The sequence below is a fragment of the Amblyraja radiata genome, chromosome 12 (assembly GCF_010909765.2).
Source record: "Amblyraja radiata isolate CabotCenter1 chromosome 12, sAmbRad1.1.pri, whole genome shotgun sequence".
NCBI classification, from domain to species: Eukaryota; Metazoa; Chordata; class Chondrichthyes; order Rajiformes; family Rajidae; genus Amblyraja; species Amblyraja radiata.
In genome coordinates this window covers 15451050-15471349 of record NC_045967.1, presented here as the reverse complement: position 1 = coordinate 15471349, position 20300 = coordinate 15451050, and the positions used below count along the sequence as shown (strand labels likewise).

Here is a 20300-nt window from a genome sequence, read left to right as displayed (position 1 = left end):
TGCAAACAAAAAATAATTTCACTATACCTTGGCACGCTTGACAATAAAGAATCGAACATTGCACGCAAAGATAGACACAAAATGCTGGGATAACTCAACGGGTCAGATAGCATCTCTGGAGAAAAGGAATAGGTGACGTTTCGAATCGAGACCCTTCTTCAGACTTAAAACATAATTTGTCCATTTCCTCCAGAGATGCTGCCTGACCCATTGGGTTATTCCAGCATTTTGTGTCTATCTTTGGTATAAACCAGAAATTGCATTTTTATTACATTTGGACATACAGTTCCCTCCATAATGTTTGGGACAAAGACCCATCATTTATTTATTTGCCTCTGTACTCCATAATTTGAGATTTGTAATAGAAAAAAATCACGTGGTTAAAGTGCATATTATCAGATTTTAATAAAGGCCATTTTTATACATTTTGGTGTCACCATGTAGAAATTACAACTGTGTTTATACATAGTCCCCCCCCCCCCCCCCACCCATTTCAGAGCACCATAATGTATGTTGTTGCATATCCTTTTCATGCAATGACTGCTTGAAATCTGTGATTCATGGACATCACCAGTTGCTGGGGGTCTGATCTGGTGATGCTCTGCCAGGCCTGTATTACAGCCATCTTTAGCTTGTGCTTGTTTTGGGGGTAAAGTCCCCTTCAGTTTTCTCTTCAGCATATAAAAGGCATGCTCAATTGAGTTCAGATCGGGTGATTGACTTGGCCACTCAAGAATTGACCATTTTTTAGCTTTGAAAAACTCCTTTGCTGCTTTAGCAGTATGTTTGGGATAATTGTCTTGCTATAGAATGAACTGCCGGCCAATGAGTTTTGAGGCATTTGAGCATATAGGATGTGTTTATACACTTCAGAATTCATTATGCTACTACCATCAGCAGTTGTATCATCAATGAAGATAAGTGAGCCAGTTCCTTCAGCAGCCATACATGCTCAGGCCATAACACCCCCACAAATATGTTTCACAGATGAGGTGCTTTGCTTTGGATCTTGGGCAGTTCCTTCTCTCCTCCTTAATTTGCTCTTGCCATCATTCTGATACAAGATAATCTTCGTCTTATCTGTCCACAAGACCTTTTTCCAGAACTGTGGTTGCTCTTTTAAGTACTTGTTGGCAAACTGTAACCTGGCCATTCTATTTTTGTGGCTAACCAGTGGTTTGCATCCTGCAGTGTAGTCTCTGTATTTCTGTTCATGAAGTCTTCTGTGGACAGTGGTCATTGACATTACAATACCATTTATTTGTCATTTGAACCTCACATGAGGTTCAAACGAAATTTGGTTTCTGCAGCCATACAAGAAAAGAACCAAGACACACACCAACACAATTTACATAAACATCCATCACAGTGAATTTCCTCCTCACTGTGATGGAAGGCAAAGTCTTGTCTCTCCCCTGCTCTCCATTCCTCTCCCGAAGTCAAAGTCAAAGCCCCCGGCGGGCGCTAGCAAGTCCACGGCCATTTAAAGCCGCGCCGGGCGATGTAAGGCCCTGCTCCGGGTCCCGATGTTGGAGCCCCCGGCGGGCGCTAGCAAGTCCGCGACCATTTAAAGCCGCGCCGGGCGATGTAAGGCCCCGCTCCAGGTCACTTTCAACCCCGCAATTCGAGCGGGAGAAGTCAACGTTGCCGGTGCCCAGCAAAGCGGTCTCCCACTGGGGACCCGCGAGCTCCCGGTGTCACCATCCACCGGAGTCGGGTCGCAGCAGCGAGCCACCACAGCTCTCCACGTTCCGAAGCCGGCCAGCTCCACGATGGTGGGTCCGCAGCTCAGCAGGCTCCGTGACACCACACCTGACAAATCCACACCTGACTCCTGAAGAATGTTTCTGATCTGTCGGACAGGTGTTTGGGTTTTTTTCTTTTTTAAAGAGAGAATTCTTCTGTAATCAGCTTTGGAGGTCTTGCTTGGCCTGCCAGTCCCTTTGCGATTAGTAAGCTCACCAGTGCTCTCTTTCTTCTTAATGATGTTTCAAACAGTTGATTTTGGCAAGCCGAAGGTTTGGCTGATGTCTCTAACAGTTTTATTCTTGTTTCTCAGTCTCATAATGGCTTCTTTGACTTTCATTGGCACAACTTTGGTCCTCATGAAAGTTTCCAAAGGTGATGGAAAGACTGCAGGAAAGACTAGGTGCTGAGATCTCTCTTATACCTGCATTAAGTAGGCAATTAAAGACACCTGAGCAATTACAAACACCTGTGAAGCCATGTGTCCCAAACATTATGGTGCCCTGAAATTGGGGGACTGTGTATGAACACAGCTGGTATTTTTACATGGTAAAACCAAAATGTATAAGAATGGCCTTTAATAAAATCTGACAATGTGCACTTTAACCACATGTGATTTATTTATGTTACAAATCTCAAATTGTGGAGTACAGAGGCAAATAAATAAATTATGGGTCTTTGTCCAAAACATTATGGAGGGCACTGTATCTCAACTCAGCGTAACAAAATCTGCTCCACATAACAATTGCATTCAAATCTACATGATCCTCAGACTTTAATTAAGGCTGATAACTTGTGGACCAGCGCAGCAAATTCAAGGTTGTTATACAGGTTGTTGTCTTGCCCGGGATCGGACATGTGGAGGTAGAGTTCTCCTGCATGGATGTCGGTGAGATTGGCGGTGAATGTGGATGGGTTGTAGCTCACCCACTCTGTGAACCTGTAATCGTTGGAGCGGATGGAGTATCCCATGATGCGGATGTCGTCCAGCAAAGGGAGGTCAGAGTTGGGCTGAGGGATGTCCGCTGGGCGGGGGTACTGGGTGAAGACAAACGATTCATCCTTGGCATCGCTGGTGGCCCCGTGGTTCCAACGTTCTCCCTCGGTGCAGAGCTCCACGTGAAAGGAAGGCTTTGGACACGGTGGGGGTACGGGTAGCCCGAGCAGCTGACAGACCATCGGGAACAGGTCGACCAATTCCACGTTATATTCCACCATCAAACCTGTTACAAAATTTGAACACTTCCGTCACTTAAATTAAAAAGGTTAAAAATAAAATCCACTGCGGAGAAAGACATTGAGTTTTTGAAACTTCAGGAGGTAGGGGTGTTGTAATGGATTTGGTTGGTAGAAAGATACAGCATGGAAACAGGCCCACATGCCAACTAACAATTGAAGTCTGAAGAAGTCTGAAGTCTGAAGAAGGGTTTCGGCCCGAAACGTTGCCTATTTCCTTCGCTCCATAGATGCTGCTGCACCCGCTGAGTTTCTCCAGCTTTTTTGTGAACCTGCCAACTAACAATCACTCGTTCACATTAGGGGCAGCAAAGTGATGCAGCATTGGAGTTGTTTCCTTACAGTGCCAGAGACCCAGGTTCGATCCCAACTACAGGTGCTGTCTGTACAGAGTTTGTACGTTCTCCCCGTGAACACATGGGTTTTCTCCCGATGTCCTAATTTCCTCACACAGTCACAAACCCTGTACAGACAGCACCCGTAGTCAGGATCGAACCCCGTCTCTGGAGTAAGGCAGCAACTGTACCACTGCGCCAATGTATCGCCCCTGGAGAACATGGAAAGGTGACGTGTCGGGTCGAGACCCTTCTTCAGACATCAGTCTTTGTGTCCTTCAGAGATCATGAGCATTGGTTCCTGAATACATTTCTTGCTTCATTACACTCTCCAGGATTTTGATATTTTAGCAGGTAGTACTCAGAAAAGTTTTGAGCGAAATAGTTTGAAAATTCCGTTGGGACAACGACAATACTTGTAAAACTGGAAGTTCCAGCTTCAAACTTAAAAATTATCTGAGTCCAACTACACCGTAGCTGTAACCTTACCTCTCGGCCGATTCCCCACTTTATCAGTGAAAGGATTAATGAAAGGAAACGCTCTTTGCTTTGGAAGAGGTAAAGCCGCAGTCAGTCCAGGCACATAAAACATCAAAGGAACACGGGTTGCTACATCAAAGTTACTGTACTTGGCCCATTCTCCGTGCTCGCCTAGCGACCAACCTAATGGAGACAAGATGAAATAGGAATACAGTTCTAAAACTAATTAGGTTTAAAACAGTGGACGCCCCTTTCACATATACCGGTCTACAACCCATTTTCCGGCATCCTTGGTTCCAGAACCTTTCCGGGTGAGCCTTTCTGCCAGAACAACAGAGGTCACAGCCTCCGAGAGGAAACCAACGGTACGGGAACGGTCCGCCTAGGCCGCCAGGGGGCCGAGATACCGGCCCACAAAGTCGGCCTCAGAGGTCGGCTATGGGAACGGATCTGCCGGCTCTGACCGGGCCAGAGTTCCAGAGCCACGGCCGCAGGGGGGAAATTCCAACAGCTGATCGGCCGCAGAAGTCCAAATGAGGTGGAGATTGGCCGCCTCACCCATCCTGGGCTCCACATTTTCGGAGGGACTTCCGGGGGGAATTCCAAGTGCGCTCTCGTCATTTTGTCCGGGTTAAAGGAGGTGCCAGACCACCAGTGCCAGAAAATCAGTGGTGACCTGTACTTCATAAATGCAAATGATTCCTGTCATTACTACCTGGTGTATATCAAGCCAATTGACTTCATATCAATGGTTAACAATGTTAACAAAGAAAATGATTTCAGTATTGGATGTTAGTTGTTAGCATAGTTGGTATGGGGTGTAAGATTTCAGTGGAGTCCATGTATTTGGTAATACTTAATTACATTGCATTATCAATTAGTTCAGGAGTAAAATCAAAATTTTCCTTATTTATTTCAGAAACCAATTTCCCGAGAGCACATCACTTCAAGGTTAGAGAAAGAGGTGGGTTCTTCGAATGCGCTGCCGGGGATGGAGGTGGAGGCTGATATGATAGTGACGTTTAAGAGGCTTTTGGATCGGTACATCTTGATTCCAAGATAGCGCCCAAGCCAGGTGACTCTCTACGTGCTGGTTCATATGTACCAGGAATGGAATAAGGCCATTCGGTCCATCAAAGTCTACTGCCATTCAATCATGGTTGATTTATCTTTCCCTCTCAAACTCATTCTCATACCTTCACCCCATAACCCGACACCATGGTCCCAAAAGTGGATCTGCAATCACTTATTACAATCGCTCCACTCTTTGAAACGCCTACTCCAACAGCAGTATTTCTTACTTTAACTATGCTACCTCATTGGAGGCCCTTGGGCTATCTTTAATCAGAGTTTACTGGACTACCTTGCACTAAATATTATTCCCTTTATCCTGTAGCTGTACACTGTGGATGGCTTGATTGTAATCATGTATAGTCTTTCCTCTGACTGGTTAGCATGCAACAAAAGCTTTTCAATGTACCTCAGTACACATGGCAATAAACTAACTAAATATGGATATGCAGGAAATGTATCATCTGCAGGCAGAGGAGATTAGTTTAACTTGGCATCATGTTCAGTATGGACAATGTGGGCCGAAGGGCCTGTTCCTGCGCTGTACTGTTCTATGTTCAATGCTCTATAGTTATTAATGAGTATTAGACCCACATGATTCATACATGACGTAACGTTGCTCACCGTGGTCAGACGTGAACACAACAATTGTGTTATTGGCCAGTCCTTGTTCTTCCAGCGCATTCAAGAGACGGCCCACTTGAGTGTCCATGTATGAGACGGCAGCAAAATAACTCTGGCGAATCAGTACCTGTGAGATACAAGGGGCAAAAATAAGGCCTGCTGGTAGAGATACAATGCAGAAACAGGCCCTTCGACCCACCGAGCCAGCGCCGACCAGCGATCACCCTGTTCACTATCCTACACACTAGGGACAATTTACTATTTTACCAATGCCAATTAATCTACAAACCTGCACATCTTTGGAGTGTGGAGGAAACCAGAGAATCCGAAGAAAACACACATGGGCACAGGAAGAAGGTCCAAACTCCATATAAACAGCACCCATAGTCAGGATCGAACCCAGGTCGCTGGTGCTGTAAGGCAACAACTCTACTGTTGCGCCAATGTGCCACCCACTACAATGTCAGGGGCAATATTCTGAACTTCCCACCCCATAAAGGTCAAGTTAAGTCAACGTAGTCAAGTTGAGTTTATAGTCGTACGGTATAGGTCAAAGAAAATCTTGCTTACAGCAGCATCACAGGCACATAGGCTCATACACAATGCAAAAACATCAATTATACAGAAATTACACATAAATCCTGCTATCGCAGTAAAAAAAGAAAGAAAAGTGTGCAAAAAAACATCTGTGCAAAACACAATTAGAAAAAAAAAGCAAGTCACAATGGTACAATGTGATGGACGCAGGTCTCCTGTCACTTGGGATGGGGCAGGAAGGAGGGAGTTAGGACATCAGACCTTCCCCAACAGCAGTTGAGGGGTGTTATGGTATTCGAAGCCCAGTCCATCACGGAAATTGACCTCCCCACCATCTACAAGAGTCACTGCCTCAAAAACACAGCAAACATCATCAGAGACCCACATCACCCTGGACACGCTCCCACTTCACTCCAACCATCAGAAAGAAGGTATAGGAGTCTGGAAACTGTAAGGTCCAGGTTCAGTAACAGCTCCTTCCCTACAGCCATCAGGCTATGGAGCGCTGTCCTGTGCACGGCTGCCCAGCCAGCAGCTGTCTGTCTTTTCATCTTTTATTTTTTATTTTAGTTAGTTAAGTGTTTTGTTTGGAGGCCTAGACTTTTTTTATGTGGGGGGTGGGGGGTGGGGGGTGGGGGGGGGGGGGGAAGGGGGAAACTACCTTTCAGGGTTCCTACCTGGTCGGAGAGGCAGCTTTTCTCCGGGCTGCAGCTTCGACCCGTCCTCGCGGCCTACCAGCGGGCCTGGAGCGGCGTTTCCTGTCGGGGACCGCCCAGAACCTCGGCTTCGGCGGCGGCACAGCGCTGGAGCGCTATCGTGGAGCGGGCGATGCCTTGCCTGGGTCGCCGCGCTGGAGCTCCGGTGAGCTGAGACCGCCGGGTAAAACATCGCGGAGCTGCGGGACTGTGGAGCGACCAGCTGCGGGCGGCTGCGCTGAACTTAACATCGGGAGCCTGGGATCTCTAGATGAGATCGCCAGTGGTGGAGCTCCAACCGGCGCGGCCTCTCCCGACGCCGGAGCAACATCACCTGGCGAGAACGGCCTGGAGCATTGGGCCTCCGTAGAGGCAACTGTGGAGGCCTCAATGGGCCCGACTATGGGTGAACTGGGGTTGGGGACTGGACTTTGTGCCTTCCCTCATGGTGGGAGCCATTGTGGGGGGATGTTCTATGTGTTTAAGACTCTCATTGGTGTTATGTCTGTATTCTTTTTTTGTGTGCTGCAAAATGGCAAAAAGCATTTCACTTCACTACACCTGGGTGTATGTGAATGTGACCAATAAAATACCTTTGATACCTTTGATACTACAAACACCAACTAAACTCCAAACTACGAACTGCCTGGGTTGCAGGGACTTTAGGCTTTGTTTTTGTACTGTACTGTTTTTGTAAGTACCGGTAATTGAACTTTTTTTTGTTTATTATATTACCCATTGAGTACTGTTGTTTAGAAACCTGTTGTGCTACTGTTTCAATTAAGAATGAATAAAACACTCTTAACTCTATAAAATATTCATTTGATATTAGTATATTTTTTCTCTATTTTTGCTGACTCCATCACCAGCCAAGATTGGTTGAACATCCAAGATCAAGACTATGAAGTTTCTTTGTCCAGACGTGATTAACAAGAGGTGTTTCACACAGAATTAGTCAAAGAGGACAACACCTCAGATGTCGTTCAAAAGACATGGTGGGATTTGGGAACAAGCAGTCATTTCCCCCAATCAAATAAAAATGCATAGAGTTGTGCAGCATGGAAACAGGCCCTTTGATCCAACTTGCCTATGCCTACCAAAATGACCCATCTACACTATTCCCACCTGCCTGCGTTTGGCTCATATCCCTCTAATGTTATCCTATCCATGTACCTGTCCAAATGGTTCAAATGTTGTGATAGTACCTGCTCAACTACCTCCCCCGGCAGCTCGTTCCATATACCTAGCACCCGATGTGTGAAAATAGTTGGGAATTCCATTACCTGATGCTCCCTTTAAAAGAAAGTGAAATACACACCTGAAAGTCATCAGGAATGGGTCCATATGGAAAACTTATGTTAAGAGCCCGGACATCATCTCTCGATCTCACGTCAGTCCATGGATTATATGCCACTGGAGGTAATTTCGATGGCACTTTAGGGTCAGGTGCAAGGTGGATCTCCTCAAGTGGATACAGCTTCAAAAATTCCTAAAACAGAATAAGATCTAACATTTAGTTTTATAGATTGAAGAGATACAGTACAGAAACAGGCCCCTTCGGCCCACTGAGTCCACGCTGACCATCGATCACTCGTTCTCACTAGTTCTATGTTATTCCATTTTCTCATCCACTCCCAACACGAGGGGGAAGTGTTTTACGCAGACCAATGAACCTATAAACCTGCACGACTTTGGGATGTGTGAGGAAACCGGGGCACCCGAAGAAAACCCACGCGGTCACAGGGAGAACGTGCAACTTCACACCGAGGTCAGGATTACATCTGGGTCTCTGGCACTGTGATGCAGCAGCACTACCAGCTGCACCACTGGGCCGCCCTTTATTGCATTTCACTCCAGGAAGGAGGTAACTGATTTGCAATTGAATACAACCTTATAAATGTCATCACAGAGTGCTGGAGTAACTCAGCGGGTCAGGCAGCACCTTTGGAGAACATGGATAGGTTACGTTACGGGTTGTGCCCCTTCTTCTTGTTGAAGGGGGTGAAGGGGATGTTTTGGGTCTGGACCTTTTTCCATCTGAAGAAGGGTCATGATCCGAAACCTCGCCTTTCCATGTTCTTCAGAGATGTTACCTGACCTGCACATAAAAACAACACAAAAGCTTGGTATCTTTTTTTGTAAACTTGTATCTACAGTATTTGTGTCTCGCATAAAAATATTGTCATGCAATCCAGGCACTAGCATGCAAAACCAGCAGCGTCCTGCAAAATTCTTACCTCGGGATATTTGAGTGGAATGTGTGGTTTGTGATAACCAACAGCTAAAAAGAAAGGGTTTCCCGTGCTTTTTACTTTTTTCAGTAAACGAATTGCCTCATCAGTGCTCTGTATATCAGGCAGTGTTTGTTCTGGCATTTCCTTCACATCCACTGGGCACACTAAGTTTGCGTATCTTTTACCATCCGGTCCCTTGCACACCTATTGAAGATAAATCAGAGTTAATGAAGTTCATCTTGTATCATAGTGGAATAGGTGCAACAATGGCAGCCTCGCCAACAGAAAAGGACACAACGTACTGGAGTAGCTCAGCAAGTCAGGCAGCATCTCGGGAGATTATGTATAGGTGACATTTCGGGTCGAGACCCATCTTCAGACGCTTTAGAGTTTCTTCACTCCAGCATTGGGTTGAACTTTACCCTCCTCTCTCGATAAAAAGCCCACTAAACCCTTCTATGGACCATTATGGACCATATATCTGTCCAAATGTCTGAAACAGTTATCATTGTATCGTTTCTACACCTACCTCTAACAACTCATTCCAGATATAACCATATAACCATATAACAATTACAGCACGGAAATAGGCCATCTCGACCCTTCTAGTCCGTGCCGAACACATAATCTCCCCTAGTCCCATATACCTGCGCTCAGACCATAACCCTCCATTCCTTTCCCATCCATATAACTATCCAATTTATTTTTAAATGATAAAAACGAACCTGCCTCCACCACCTTCACTGAAGCTCATTCCACACAGCTACCACTCTCTGAGTAAAGAAGTTCCCCCTCATGTTACCCCTAAACTTCAGTCCCTTAATTCTCAAGTCATGTCCCCTTGTTTGAATCTTCCCTACTCTCAGTGGGAAAAGCTTTTCCACGTCAACTCTGTCTATCCCTCTCATCATTTTAAAAACCTCTATCAAGTCCCCCCTTAACCTTCTGCGCTCCAAAGAATAAAGCCCTAACTTGTTCAACCTTTCTCTGTAACTTAGTTGCTGAAACCCAGGCAACATTCTAGTAAATCTCCTCTGTACTCTCTCTATTATGGACTACCAGATATCAGAGTGAAGAAGTTGCTCCTAAAGACACAACTTGATGAGGTGCCATTGGAGAGGATTGAGTTCAATAATACACTAGAGTAGGCCATTCAGCCCAGCAACTCTCCTCCATCATTCAACCAGATCACATCAGATGTGTACCCTCCTCTCACGTTACTGTATCGAAGCGGATACAATTACGGCTTTCACCCTCCCATCCCATGTTTGTCATGGATTAAGGTCGTCAGAGCAACACAAGTACATCAAACTCAAGTGACAGAGCAAGCTTTTTGAAAATGTGACTTTTGGGGTTTACCTTGGCATTTTTATATTTTTGTGTTGAAGGATGAAATGGAGGAATGGACCAGCTGTACGGATAATCATCCGTATGATTGGACACTATCCCTGAAAGATGAGACACATCAGTTAAGTCGTGGTGCTAGAGATCGCAAAGAGCAGTTTTATCTCAAATGCTAATACAGGTCCACCACTGATCATCCAGCAACAGGTGGTCCAGCCCCTCCTTTATTCCAGACAAAATTACGAGAGCACACTTGAAATCCCCCCCCGGAAGTCTGTCCCAAAATGTGGCGCCTAGGCCGGGTGAGGTGGCCGATTCTCGACCTCATCGGGACTTCCGCGACTGATCAACGGGTCGAGTTTGCCCTAACACTTGGTGTCAATTCTATGCTTCAAACTTTGTAAATTCGCTGGTCGAATATTTCATCGCAAATATGGCAAAAAAGCAAATTATTACAGGAATGTTATCTGACCAGATAACTTGCCCAGAGTTCTGACATGGCAGAGACCACCAGCTCAATCTTTTCACAATGATCGAACTTGCCCATGGCCGGGACCTCTGTTGGTCCAGCAAAATGGATAACACGGCAAGGCGCTGGAATCTAGGGGGCCGGAATGTTGGTGGTGGACCTGCATAATAAAATGGTATAAACATTGTTAAAAGATTGAAAGATTCCAATTTAATGACATCCTTCCTTTGTGTACTGCCTCAGTGAAGTCTCCTATTCTTACATTACAATCTTTTGGACTTCTTTATGATTGTGCTAATGTATAGTATGATATTACTGAATATGTAAGCAAAGCAAGACGTTCACTGTATCGGGGTAGATGTGGAAATAAAGAACCATCGAGTATGGAAGTTGGGATGTTATGTTACAGTTGCACAAGACATGGATGAGGCCACATTTGGAGGACTGAATTTAGCTGGATAGGGTGCAGAGAAGATTTACGAGGATCTTGCTATGACTCGAGGGCCTGAGCTACGGAGAGAGGTTGAGCAGGCTAGGACTTTATTCCTTGGAGCACTGTAGAATGAGTGGCGATCTTTTTTGAGGTCTATAAGTTCATGACTATAGACAATAGGTTCAGGAGTAGACCATTCAGCCCTTCAAGCCAGCAACCCCATTCAATGTGATCATGGCTAATCATCCCCATCAGTACCCCATTCCTGCCTTCTCCCCATATCCCCCTGACTCCCCTATCTTTAAGAGCTCTCTCTTGAAAGTATCCAGAGAACCAACCTCTACCGCCCTCTGAGGCAGAGAATTCTGCAGACTCGCAACTCTCCGTGTGAAAAAGTGTTTCCTCATCTCCGTTCTAAATGGTTTACCTCTTATTCTTAAACAGTGGCCCCTGGTTCTGGACTCCCCCAACATCGGGAACATGTTTCCTGCCTCTAGCATGTCCAAACCCTTAATAATCGTATATGTTTCAATAAGGGGAATAGATGGGGTAAATGAACAGTGCCTTTTACCCAGGGTAGGGGAATCAAGAACCAGAGGACATCAGCTGAAGGTGAGAGGCGAAAGATTTAATAGGAATCTGGGGGATGGGTTTTTCACATGAAGGGTGGTGGGTATATGGAACGAGCTGTCAGAGAAGGTAGTTTGCATATAGACATATAGACAGATACATGGATAGGAAAGGTTTAGAGGGATAAGGCCAAAATGCAGGCAGGTGGGACTAGTGTAGATGGGGCATCATGGTCAGCATGGGCAAGATGGGCTGAAGGGCCTGTTTCTCAATGTGCTTCCTTGTGTTGTTTGGCTCCATGAATCGAGGATAGGATATACTGCTATTAGGAAATGAACAGGCAAATTAGGGTCAGTAACTATATTATAATCAGGGAATCTACACTCAATTTATTTACTTGATCAATAGTTTGAGTTTGGGTTTAGTTTGAATTTAGTTTATTGTCACATGCACTGAGGTACAGTGAAAAGCATTTATTGGGTGCTAACCAGTCAGCGGAAAGACAATACATGTTTGCAATCGAACCATCCACAATGTACTTATACTTGATAAAGGGAAAAATTAGTGTTGGCAGGGTGGTTCAGTTGCCTGATAACACCTGGGAAGAAACTGTCTGTGAATCTGGAGGTGTGCATTTTCATACTTCTATACTTTTTGTCCGATGGGAAAGGGGAGAAGAGAGAGTGTGATTCATCTTTGTCTATGTTGGTGGCCTTGCCGAGGCAGCGTGAAGTGCAGATGGAGACAATGGAAGGGAGCTTGGTTTGTGGGATGGTCTGGGCTGCGTCCATAATTCTTGCGGTCTTAGATGGAGCTGCAATACATGCCATGCTGCAATACAGAATTTGGAAGATTGAGGGGGGATCTTATAGAAACTTACAAAATTCTCAAGGGGTTGGACAGGGTAGATGCAGGAAGATTATTCCTGATGTTGGGGAAGTCCAGAACTAGGGGTCACAGTTTAAGGATAAGAGGGAAGTCTTTTAGGGCCGAGATGAGAAAATCATTTTTTACACAGGTGGTGAATCTGTGGAATTCTCTGCCACAGAAGGTAGTTGAGGCCAGTTCATTGGCTATCTTTAAGAGGGAGTTAGATGTGGATGTTGTGGCTAAAGGGATCAGGGGGTATGGAGAGAAGGCAGGGATGGGATACTGAGTTGGATGATCAGCCATGATCATATCGAATGGCGGTGCAGGCTCGAAGGGCAGAATGGCCTACTGCTGCACCTATTTTCTATGTTTCTATACATCCTGGTAAAATGCTTTCTAGGGCGCATCTGCAAAAGATAAAATGTTTTCTCCAGCGCATCGATGGAATGATTATGTTTTATGTTTGGCTCTGTAACCGTTGAAGAGCAGGTTGCACACCCACAGGACCGACGGGGCGAATGGCCTCCTCCTGTCCCTCGAATGGGCAGAAGCCGTGAGATCTCACCTGGGTGAAAGACTTTTCCCACCGACAGGGTTAGGAAGCTGTTCATCTTCAGGTACTGAGGCAGCGTGGTGTAGTTGCCTGCGTGTGTCCTCCAGTAGGAGTTGTGGTCGAACAGCCGGGTGGTGTCGGGACGTCGACTGGTCAGGAAGGACGTTCGACTGGGTCCGCATAGAGCTTGCTGCACCAGAACCGAAGGAACAGTGAGAAACAGCCACCCAAAGCTTCACAGCAGGAATATTAATCTCTTCTCCAAACTACAGTCACAGAGTTCAGTAAAGTTTTTCACCATTTCCAGCGATCTTCACCCCTGCGCCCCCTGTACAATCAGTCATAAGTTCATACGTTATAGGAGCAGAATTAGACCCTTCGGCCAATCAAGGCTACTCTGCCATTCAATGACTGATCTATCTTTCCCTTTCAATCCTACTTCCCTGCCTTCTCCGCATAACCCTTTACACCAATACAAATCAAGGGCCCCAACTGACACGTCACCTATTCCTTTCCTCCAGAGATGCTGCCTGACCCGCTGAGTTACTCCAGCATTTTGTGTCCATCTTCGGTGTAAACCAGCATCTCCAGGGCGGCACGGTGGTGCAGTGGTACAGTTGCTGCCTTACAGCGCCAAAGACCCGGGATCGATCCTGACTACGGGTGCTGTCTGTATGGAGTTTGTACGTTCTCCCCGTGACCGCGGTGGGTTTTCTCCGAGATCTTCGGTTTCCTCCCATGCTCCAATGACGTACAGGTTTGTAGGTAAATTGGCTTGGTGGAAATGTTAAAATTGTCCCTAGTGTGCGTGTAAGAGAGTGTTAGTGTGGGGATCGCTGGTCGGTACAGACTCGGTGGGTTGAAGTGCCTATTTCCGCATTGTACCTCTAAGTTCTAAGTTCTAAGTACAAGTCTCAAGGGTAATTGAACAATTTGGTGTGGCAATAAAATAGGAAATAAAAGGAAACCTTGACTTCAGAGCAGTGACCAACACAAGTGCAAGAGGAATAACAGAGTCACTAACTATAGGAAATACCCTTACCATCTACCCCCAAATAAAGTGGATACACAATTTTAATTTTATGCAGGGCAAATATTTGACTTACTTGGGCAAATGCATTTTTAAAAACAATGCTCTTGGAAGCAAGTTGGTCAATGTTTGGTGATTTGACTAATGGATCTCCATAGCAACCCAGGCTGGTCCGCAGATCATCGGCAATAATGAAGAGTACGTTCATGTGCCCTGAAAACAAAAATGAAGTTATAAACGTCAGGAATTTAATGAAGGAAAAGGGAACTGTGAATGCTGGTCCACAAAAAAAGACACAAAGTGTTGGAGTAACTAATTCTGCTCCTATAACGTATGTACTTATGACTGATTGGAGTAAGTCAGTGAGTCAGGCAGCACCACTGGAGAATATGGATAGGTGACGTTTCAGGTCGGGATCCTACTCCAGACTGAATTTAACAAAGTTACCCTTAGTTTATTATCCCACACACCAGCCCAAACCAGCAATTTTCTTTGCTTCGGATCAGAAATTGAAAGCAATTTCAGATCAGAAAAAGCCATGGTGAACCAGGAGTACTCACTGGAGTTTAGAAGAATGAAGGGGGACCTCATTGTAACATACGGAATAATGAAAGGTTTGGAGAGAGTGGGAGTGGATGTGGAGAGGATGTTTCCACTAGTAGAGAGTCTAGGATTAAAGGGCATAGCCTCAGAATTAAAGGACATTACTTTAGGAAGGAGATGAGATGGAATTTCTATACTCAGAGGATGGTGAATCTGTGGAATTCTTTGCCACAGAAGGCTGTGGAGACAGTCAATTGATATTTTTAAGGCAGAGATAGATAGATTCTTCATTAGTACGGGTGTCAGGGGTAATTAACAATACAATACAATACAATTCAATTTATTGTCATTTGTAATGTAATATTGTAATGAGGAGAAGGCAGGAGAAAAGGGTTAGGAGGGAGAAATAAATCAGCCATGATTGAATAGCGGAGTAGACAATGGGCCGAATGGCCTTATTCTGCTTCTAGCACTTATGAATATTGTATTCTAGTCTCTCTCTTTCTCTCTCCAGTCTGAAGAAGGGTCCCATATTGAAAAGCCATCTGGCCATTTCCTCCACAGATGCTTCCTGACCCATTGAGTCCTCTGGTATGTTGTGCTTAGTTTAGAGATTTAGCATGGAAACAGCATCTTAGGCCCACAGAGTATAAGCTGACCAGCGATCACCCATACACTCGTTCTATCCTACACACTAGGGACAATTTACAGAAGCCAATTAACTTGCAAATCTACAAGTCTTTGCAATTTTGAAGGAAACTGGAGCGCCCAGAGAAACCTCATGTGGTCACGTTGACCCAATTTATTGGTAGCAACGTTTTTGTTTATTTTCACGTGGATTGGTTAAAAGCCAGAACCAGCATTCCAACAAGGAACAGAAGGCTGAACTGAAAGATAATTAAAACAATTAGTTTATATACCTGGAAGTGAAACCCACAACCCATAGAAGTGGCAAACTTGATTGTGATAATTCATTAAAAAGGGAAGTGAGATAAACTGAAGGGAAGGGAAAAAGATAATGAAAAGAATGGGCTAATCTCTAATCATTGATTAAACTACAGAAATACACAAGTTTGGTGCATCAGAATAAAAATGATATGAATAGGCCATTATATTGCAAAATATTATTTCTCCCTAAATGTCACAGATACTGTGGGAAATTTTGGCATTTACCCAGATAACAATTAACATTAAATATCTTGGTTCTGATGAAGGGTCCTCAAATATTAACCGTTTCTCTCTCTCAACATATGCTGCCTAACTTTGAGTACATCTGGCACTTTTCTTAAAATCTCATATTTCTGGCACGTACAGTGTAAAAAGAAATATTTTTGTCCTAGCGATAATCAGGATTTCCACCTTAAAGCAGGAGTTCCAAATTTTCCTGCAAACATTCAAGACAAATTTCACAACCACACTCTAAAACTGGTGAAAAGGCAGCTTAATGAACTAACCATACCTTAAAACTAGTGCAGGGAGATCCTGTCACCTTGTTTCACTAGTGGGGGAATGGCAGTGAGTGGCTAAATTATGGTTTAGTTTAGTTTAGTTTAGTTTAGAGATACAACAATGAAACGGGCCCTTCGGTCAGTCCACTGTGACCACTCCGACCATCGATCATACTTTAACACTCGTTCTATGATATCCCACTTTCTCATCCACTCCCTACACACTGGGGGCAATTTACAAACCTGAACGTCTTTCGTGATGTAGGAGCACCCGGATGCTTTGGAATCTAGCATCTGCAGTTCCTTGTATCTGAAGAGGGGTCATCTAGCAGCCATTCATAAGTGATGGAACAGAATTATGCCATTCGGCCCATCAAGTCTCCTAACCCCATTCGCCTGCCTTCTCCCCTTAGCCCCTGCCCTCCACAGATGCTGTCCGATCCTGAGTTCCACTACGTTTTGCTGTACTTTTACAGCTACATGTTGGTGTGTTTTGCTCTGATATTGAAACGGTGAAGGTTTCACGCCTGCAACCACTTTCCACTGTTGCTCTTCTCCACGGATGCTGGCAGTTTTTCCAAACTATCTTCTGTAGACTTTCAAGAAACAGCATGGGAACAGGTCCTTCGGCCCACCGAGTTCGCGCAGACCAGCGATCACCCCGTACACTGACACTATCCTACATACTCGGGACAATTTACAATTTTACTAAAGTCAATTAACCCCAACGTCTTTGGAGTGTGGCAGGAAACTGAAGCACCCGGGGAAACTCACACCGTCACAGATGAAGACCCTAAATAGATCTATGCATTTCCCTCCACCGATGCTGCCTGACCTAGTTTGTCTATCTTCTCTTTTACTATAAATATTGCAAAACAAATAGATCAGATATAGGATCTGGACTCTAAATGAATCTGTGCATTTCCCTCACAGGATACTGCCTGATCTGCTGAGTTTGTCTCCCATCTGTTTTAATGCGAGTTTGTCTCTTCCTGAATAGGGAGGTTGCACGGCAGTCGGGTCACGACCCATGACCCGTACTGTTGCTACGCTACGCCAACTGGAGTACACGTGATGAACTGCAGGTAAGCACTGACCATTGTTTCCAGCGTAGCGGGCCTGTTAATACCCGCCAAAATGGTCAATTTTTGCGCTGTCAATAATTATGGAAATCGGGATAAGGATGAGACATTTATCCTCCTTCAGAATTCCAAAAGTGAGGAGAAATGACGGTAGATAGAAGCGAGAGCTGAAGGGACAACAACAGCCAAAGTGCTTGGAGAACATTGGCCGTTTGCTCACTGCATTTCATCAACAGTAAGGCATTATTTGTGTTTTTTCTTGATTCCTTTGGCATCTAAAAACTTTCAGAAGTGATAAATCTGGCTGTAAATTTTTAAAATCGCCCATGGATCTTGTGGGTTTTGACATACAAAAAGAAAACGCCTCTGAAGCAAAATTTATCATTAAAATAAATTGCAAACCATACGTGGGTTTTGAATTACATTTTACTCAGATGCAAGCCAAGGAATGGCATAATTGTTAGCTGCTAATTGGACATAATCAACCTCAGCAAATTGACAATATCCTATTGAAAGGGAGTGGGTGTTTAAGCTGTCAGGCCATTTTATTATTTGCCAAACTATACATCTCAATAGCATAATGATAGAAGACACTTTTCCACACACCACTCGAAAGTCTGGAGATTTTTTTAATGATAAATTTAGTTTCAGAAGCGTTTACTTTTTGCATGTAAAAACCCACTTCAGAACCATGGGCGATTTAAAACATTTACAGCCAGATTTATCACTTCCGAGACTTTTTAGATACCAAAGGAATCAAGAAAAAACACAATAATTTGAAGACCGTGAACAAACGCGACAATACCTCAATATTTTCAATTTCGATATCTGCACGGCCAATGTTCGCCAAGCACTTTAGCTGTTGTTTTTCCTTCTGCTTTCGCTTCTCTTTACTTCATTTCGCTTCACTTTTGGAATTCTGAAGTTGGGTACATGTCTCTCACGCTTACCCCAACTTCCACACTTTTTCACAGCGCAAAATTCACAATTTTTGGCGTTTTTTTAACAGGTAGGAAAGTACGCGTTTCGTATATTAATAACATATACCAGAAGCTGCGATGTCCTCCAGATGGATTGAGCGGCTCCGTGCGTCAAGCCCTATGACCGGTGACCTTACGTGCAACCCCCCTATATGAATCTTACAAGACAAACACTGTAGCGGACGGGACTGGTTTCCAGCCGTCTGTCCAGCTCTCTGTAGACTAATTGGTTTAGCGTTCCTCCACACTTTATGGGAACCGCCTGCTCTACTCTACACTGCTCTGCTCTGGCTGTCAGTGTGGCTGAGATCCCCCGTGTGGGTGCTGGAACAGACAGACAACCCGGGCGGGGCGGGCCTCGCTTACCTTGGTCCCGGGCTCCGTGCGGCTGGGGTTCCGGGTGCGCTCTGCAACAAGTCAGCACAGCGAGCAGAGCCAGAGCCGCCGCCGCTGCTCCCCGCTGCATGGCCGGGGAACGGTGCCCACGGGAACCCGGCGGCCGTGCAGCCGCTCCGCTCATTGTCCCTGACCCGACCCGGCCCGGCCGCTCATGTGAGCCATGCCCCGCCTGCCTGTCGCCGCTTCCCTTCCCGCCCCATCCTCTCCGCCCATCGCTCCACCCAGCCGCGGGACCTCGGCAGCTTCGGCGTGTCCAGCGGGGCCGGTGCAGGTGACTGGGGGCCCACTGGTCACTCTGATCGTTGGTCACCCGCAGTCAATAGTTACTGCATGACCTCTGGCCAGCGCATGGTCAGTGGTCACTGCTTGACCACTGGTCACTCGTGGTCACTGCATGGACACTGGTCTACATGGTCACTACAGGGACTATGGTCACAGTTACTAATTGGTCCATGGTCACTGCATAGACACTGGTCACTACCTCTGTTTCCTATTAAATCTTACCCCTCTCATCTTAAACCTATGTCCATTAATGTGCTTGTATTCTGTGAATGTGAATTCACTCTAGTTTAATTTACAAGTTCACACGTTTTTGGAGTATAATGAGGCTATTCGGCCCATCGAGCCATTCAATCATGGATAATCTCTGCCTCCTAATTCCATTTTCCTTCTCCCCATAACCCTTTATACCTGCTCTAATCAATAATGTGTCTATATCTGCCTTATAAATATCTACTGACTTGGCCTGCACAGCATTCCGAGGCAATGCGTTACATAGATTAACTACCCTCGAACTAAAGAAGTTCCTCCTCACCTCCTTTCAATTCTGAATTTAGTTTAGAAATGCAGCATGCAAACGGGCCCTTTGGCCCATCGAGCCCATGCTGACAGTTGATCGCCCCTTCACACTGGTTCTATTTTATCCTACTTTCTCACCCACTGCCTACACATTAGGGACAATATTTATTTTTTAGAGTCTAATTAACCTACAGACACGCATGTCTTGGGGATGTGGGAGAAACCCGGAGGAAACCCACTTTGTCACAGGGAGAACATATAAATCCCACACAGATATCAGCCGCGGTCAGGATCGTACCTGGGTCTCTGGCGCTGTGAGGCAGCAGCTCTACCACTGCACTACTGTTCCTTAAATAAATAAAAAATCATACAATGCTGAAACAGGCCTTTCAGCCCAACTTGCCCCTGCTGACCAAGATGCCCCATCTACACTACTCCCACTTCCCCGCGTTTGGCCTATTTCACCGTAAACCGTTCCTATCCATGTACCTGTCCAAATGTTTTTTAAATGTTGTGATCGTACCTGCATCAACTACCTCCTCTGGTAGCTCGTTCCATACATCCACCAACCCCGTGTGAAAAAAAATGCCCCTCAGTTTCCTATCAACTTAAACCTATATCCTTTGGTTCTTGATTCCCTTGCTCTGCATTAAAAAAACTCTGTGCATTCAACCAATCCATTCCCATCAGGATTTTGTACACCTCTATAAGGTGCAGAATTATGACAGCAGTTCTCTGAAGAGCAATGCTAGACATTGTCGTCCAACTGAAGATCGAAACCCCATAAAGCTGCGCCTGAGAATAATGACCACCTCAATCGATT

The 20300-nt window shown here is 45.3% G+C and overlaps 1 protein-coding gene across 3 annotated transcripts; it reads right to left on the bottom strand.

The window, feature by feature from the left end:
- Positions 1 to 2309: 2309 nt before the first annotated feature.
- ids (iduronate 2-sulfatase) lies at positions 2310 to 18882 on the bottom strand. 3 transcript variants are annotated; one of them, XM_033030282.1, is made up of 10 exons: positions 18647 to 18718; positions 15554 to 15657; positions 14304 to 14440; positions 13210 to 13387; positions 10318 to 10406; positions 8962 to 9162; positions 8043 to 8213; positions 5493 to 5619; positions 3807 to 3980; positions 2310 to 2969 (listed from the first exon to the last, which is right to left on the bottom strand). In XM_033030282.1, the coding sequence occupies exons 3-10, from the start codon at positions 14433 to 14435 to the stop codon at positions 2515 to 2517; spliced, it is 1527 nt and encodes a 508-aa protein (XP_032886173.1). In that variant the 5' UTR covers positions 14436 to 14440; positions 15554 to 15657; positions 18647 to 18718; the 3' UTR covers positions 2310 to 2514. The 3 variants fall into 3 exon arrangements, with proteins under 3 accessions (XP_032886173.1, XP_032886174.1, XP_032886172.1); XM_033030283.1 differs by lacking the exons at positions 15554 to 15657; positions 18647 to 18718 and adding exons at positions 17185 to 17213; positions 18430 to 18561; XM_033030281.1 differs by lacking the exon at positions 15554 to 15657 and having other exon boundaries at positions 18647 to 18882.
- Between the last annotated feature and the right edge of the window lie 1418 nt (positions 18883 to 20300).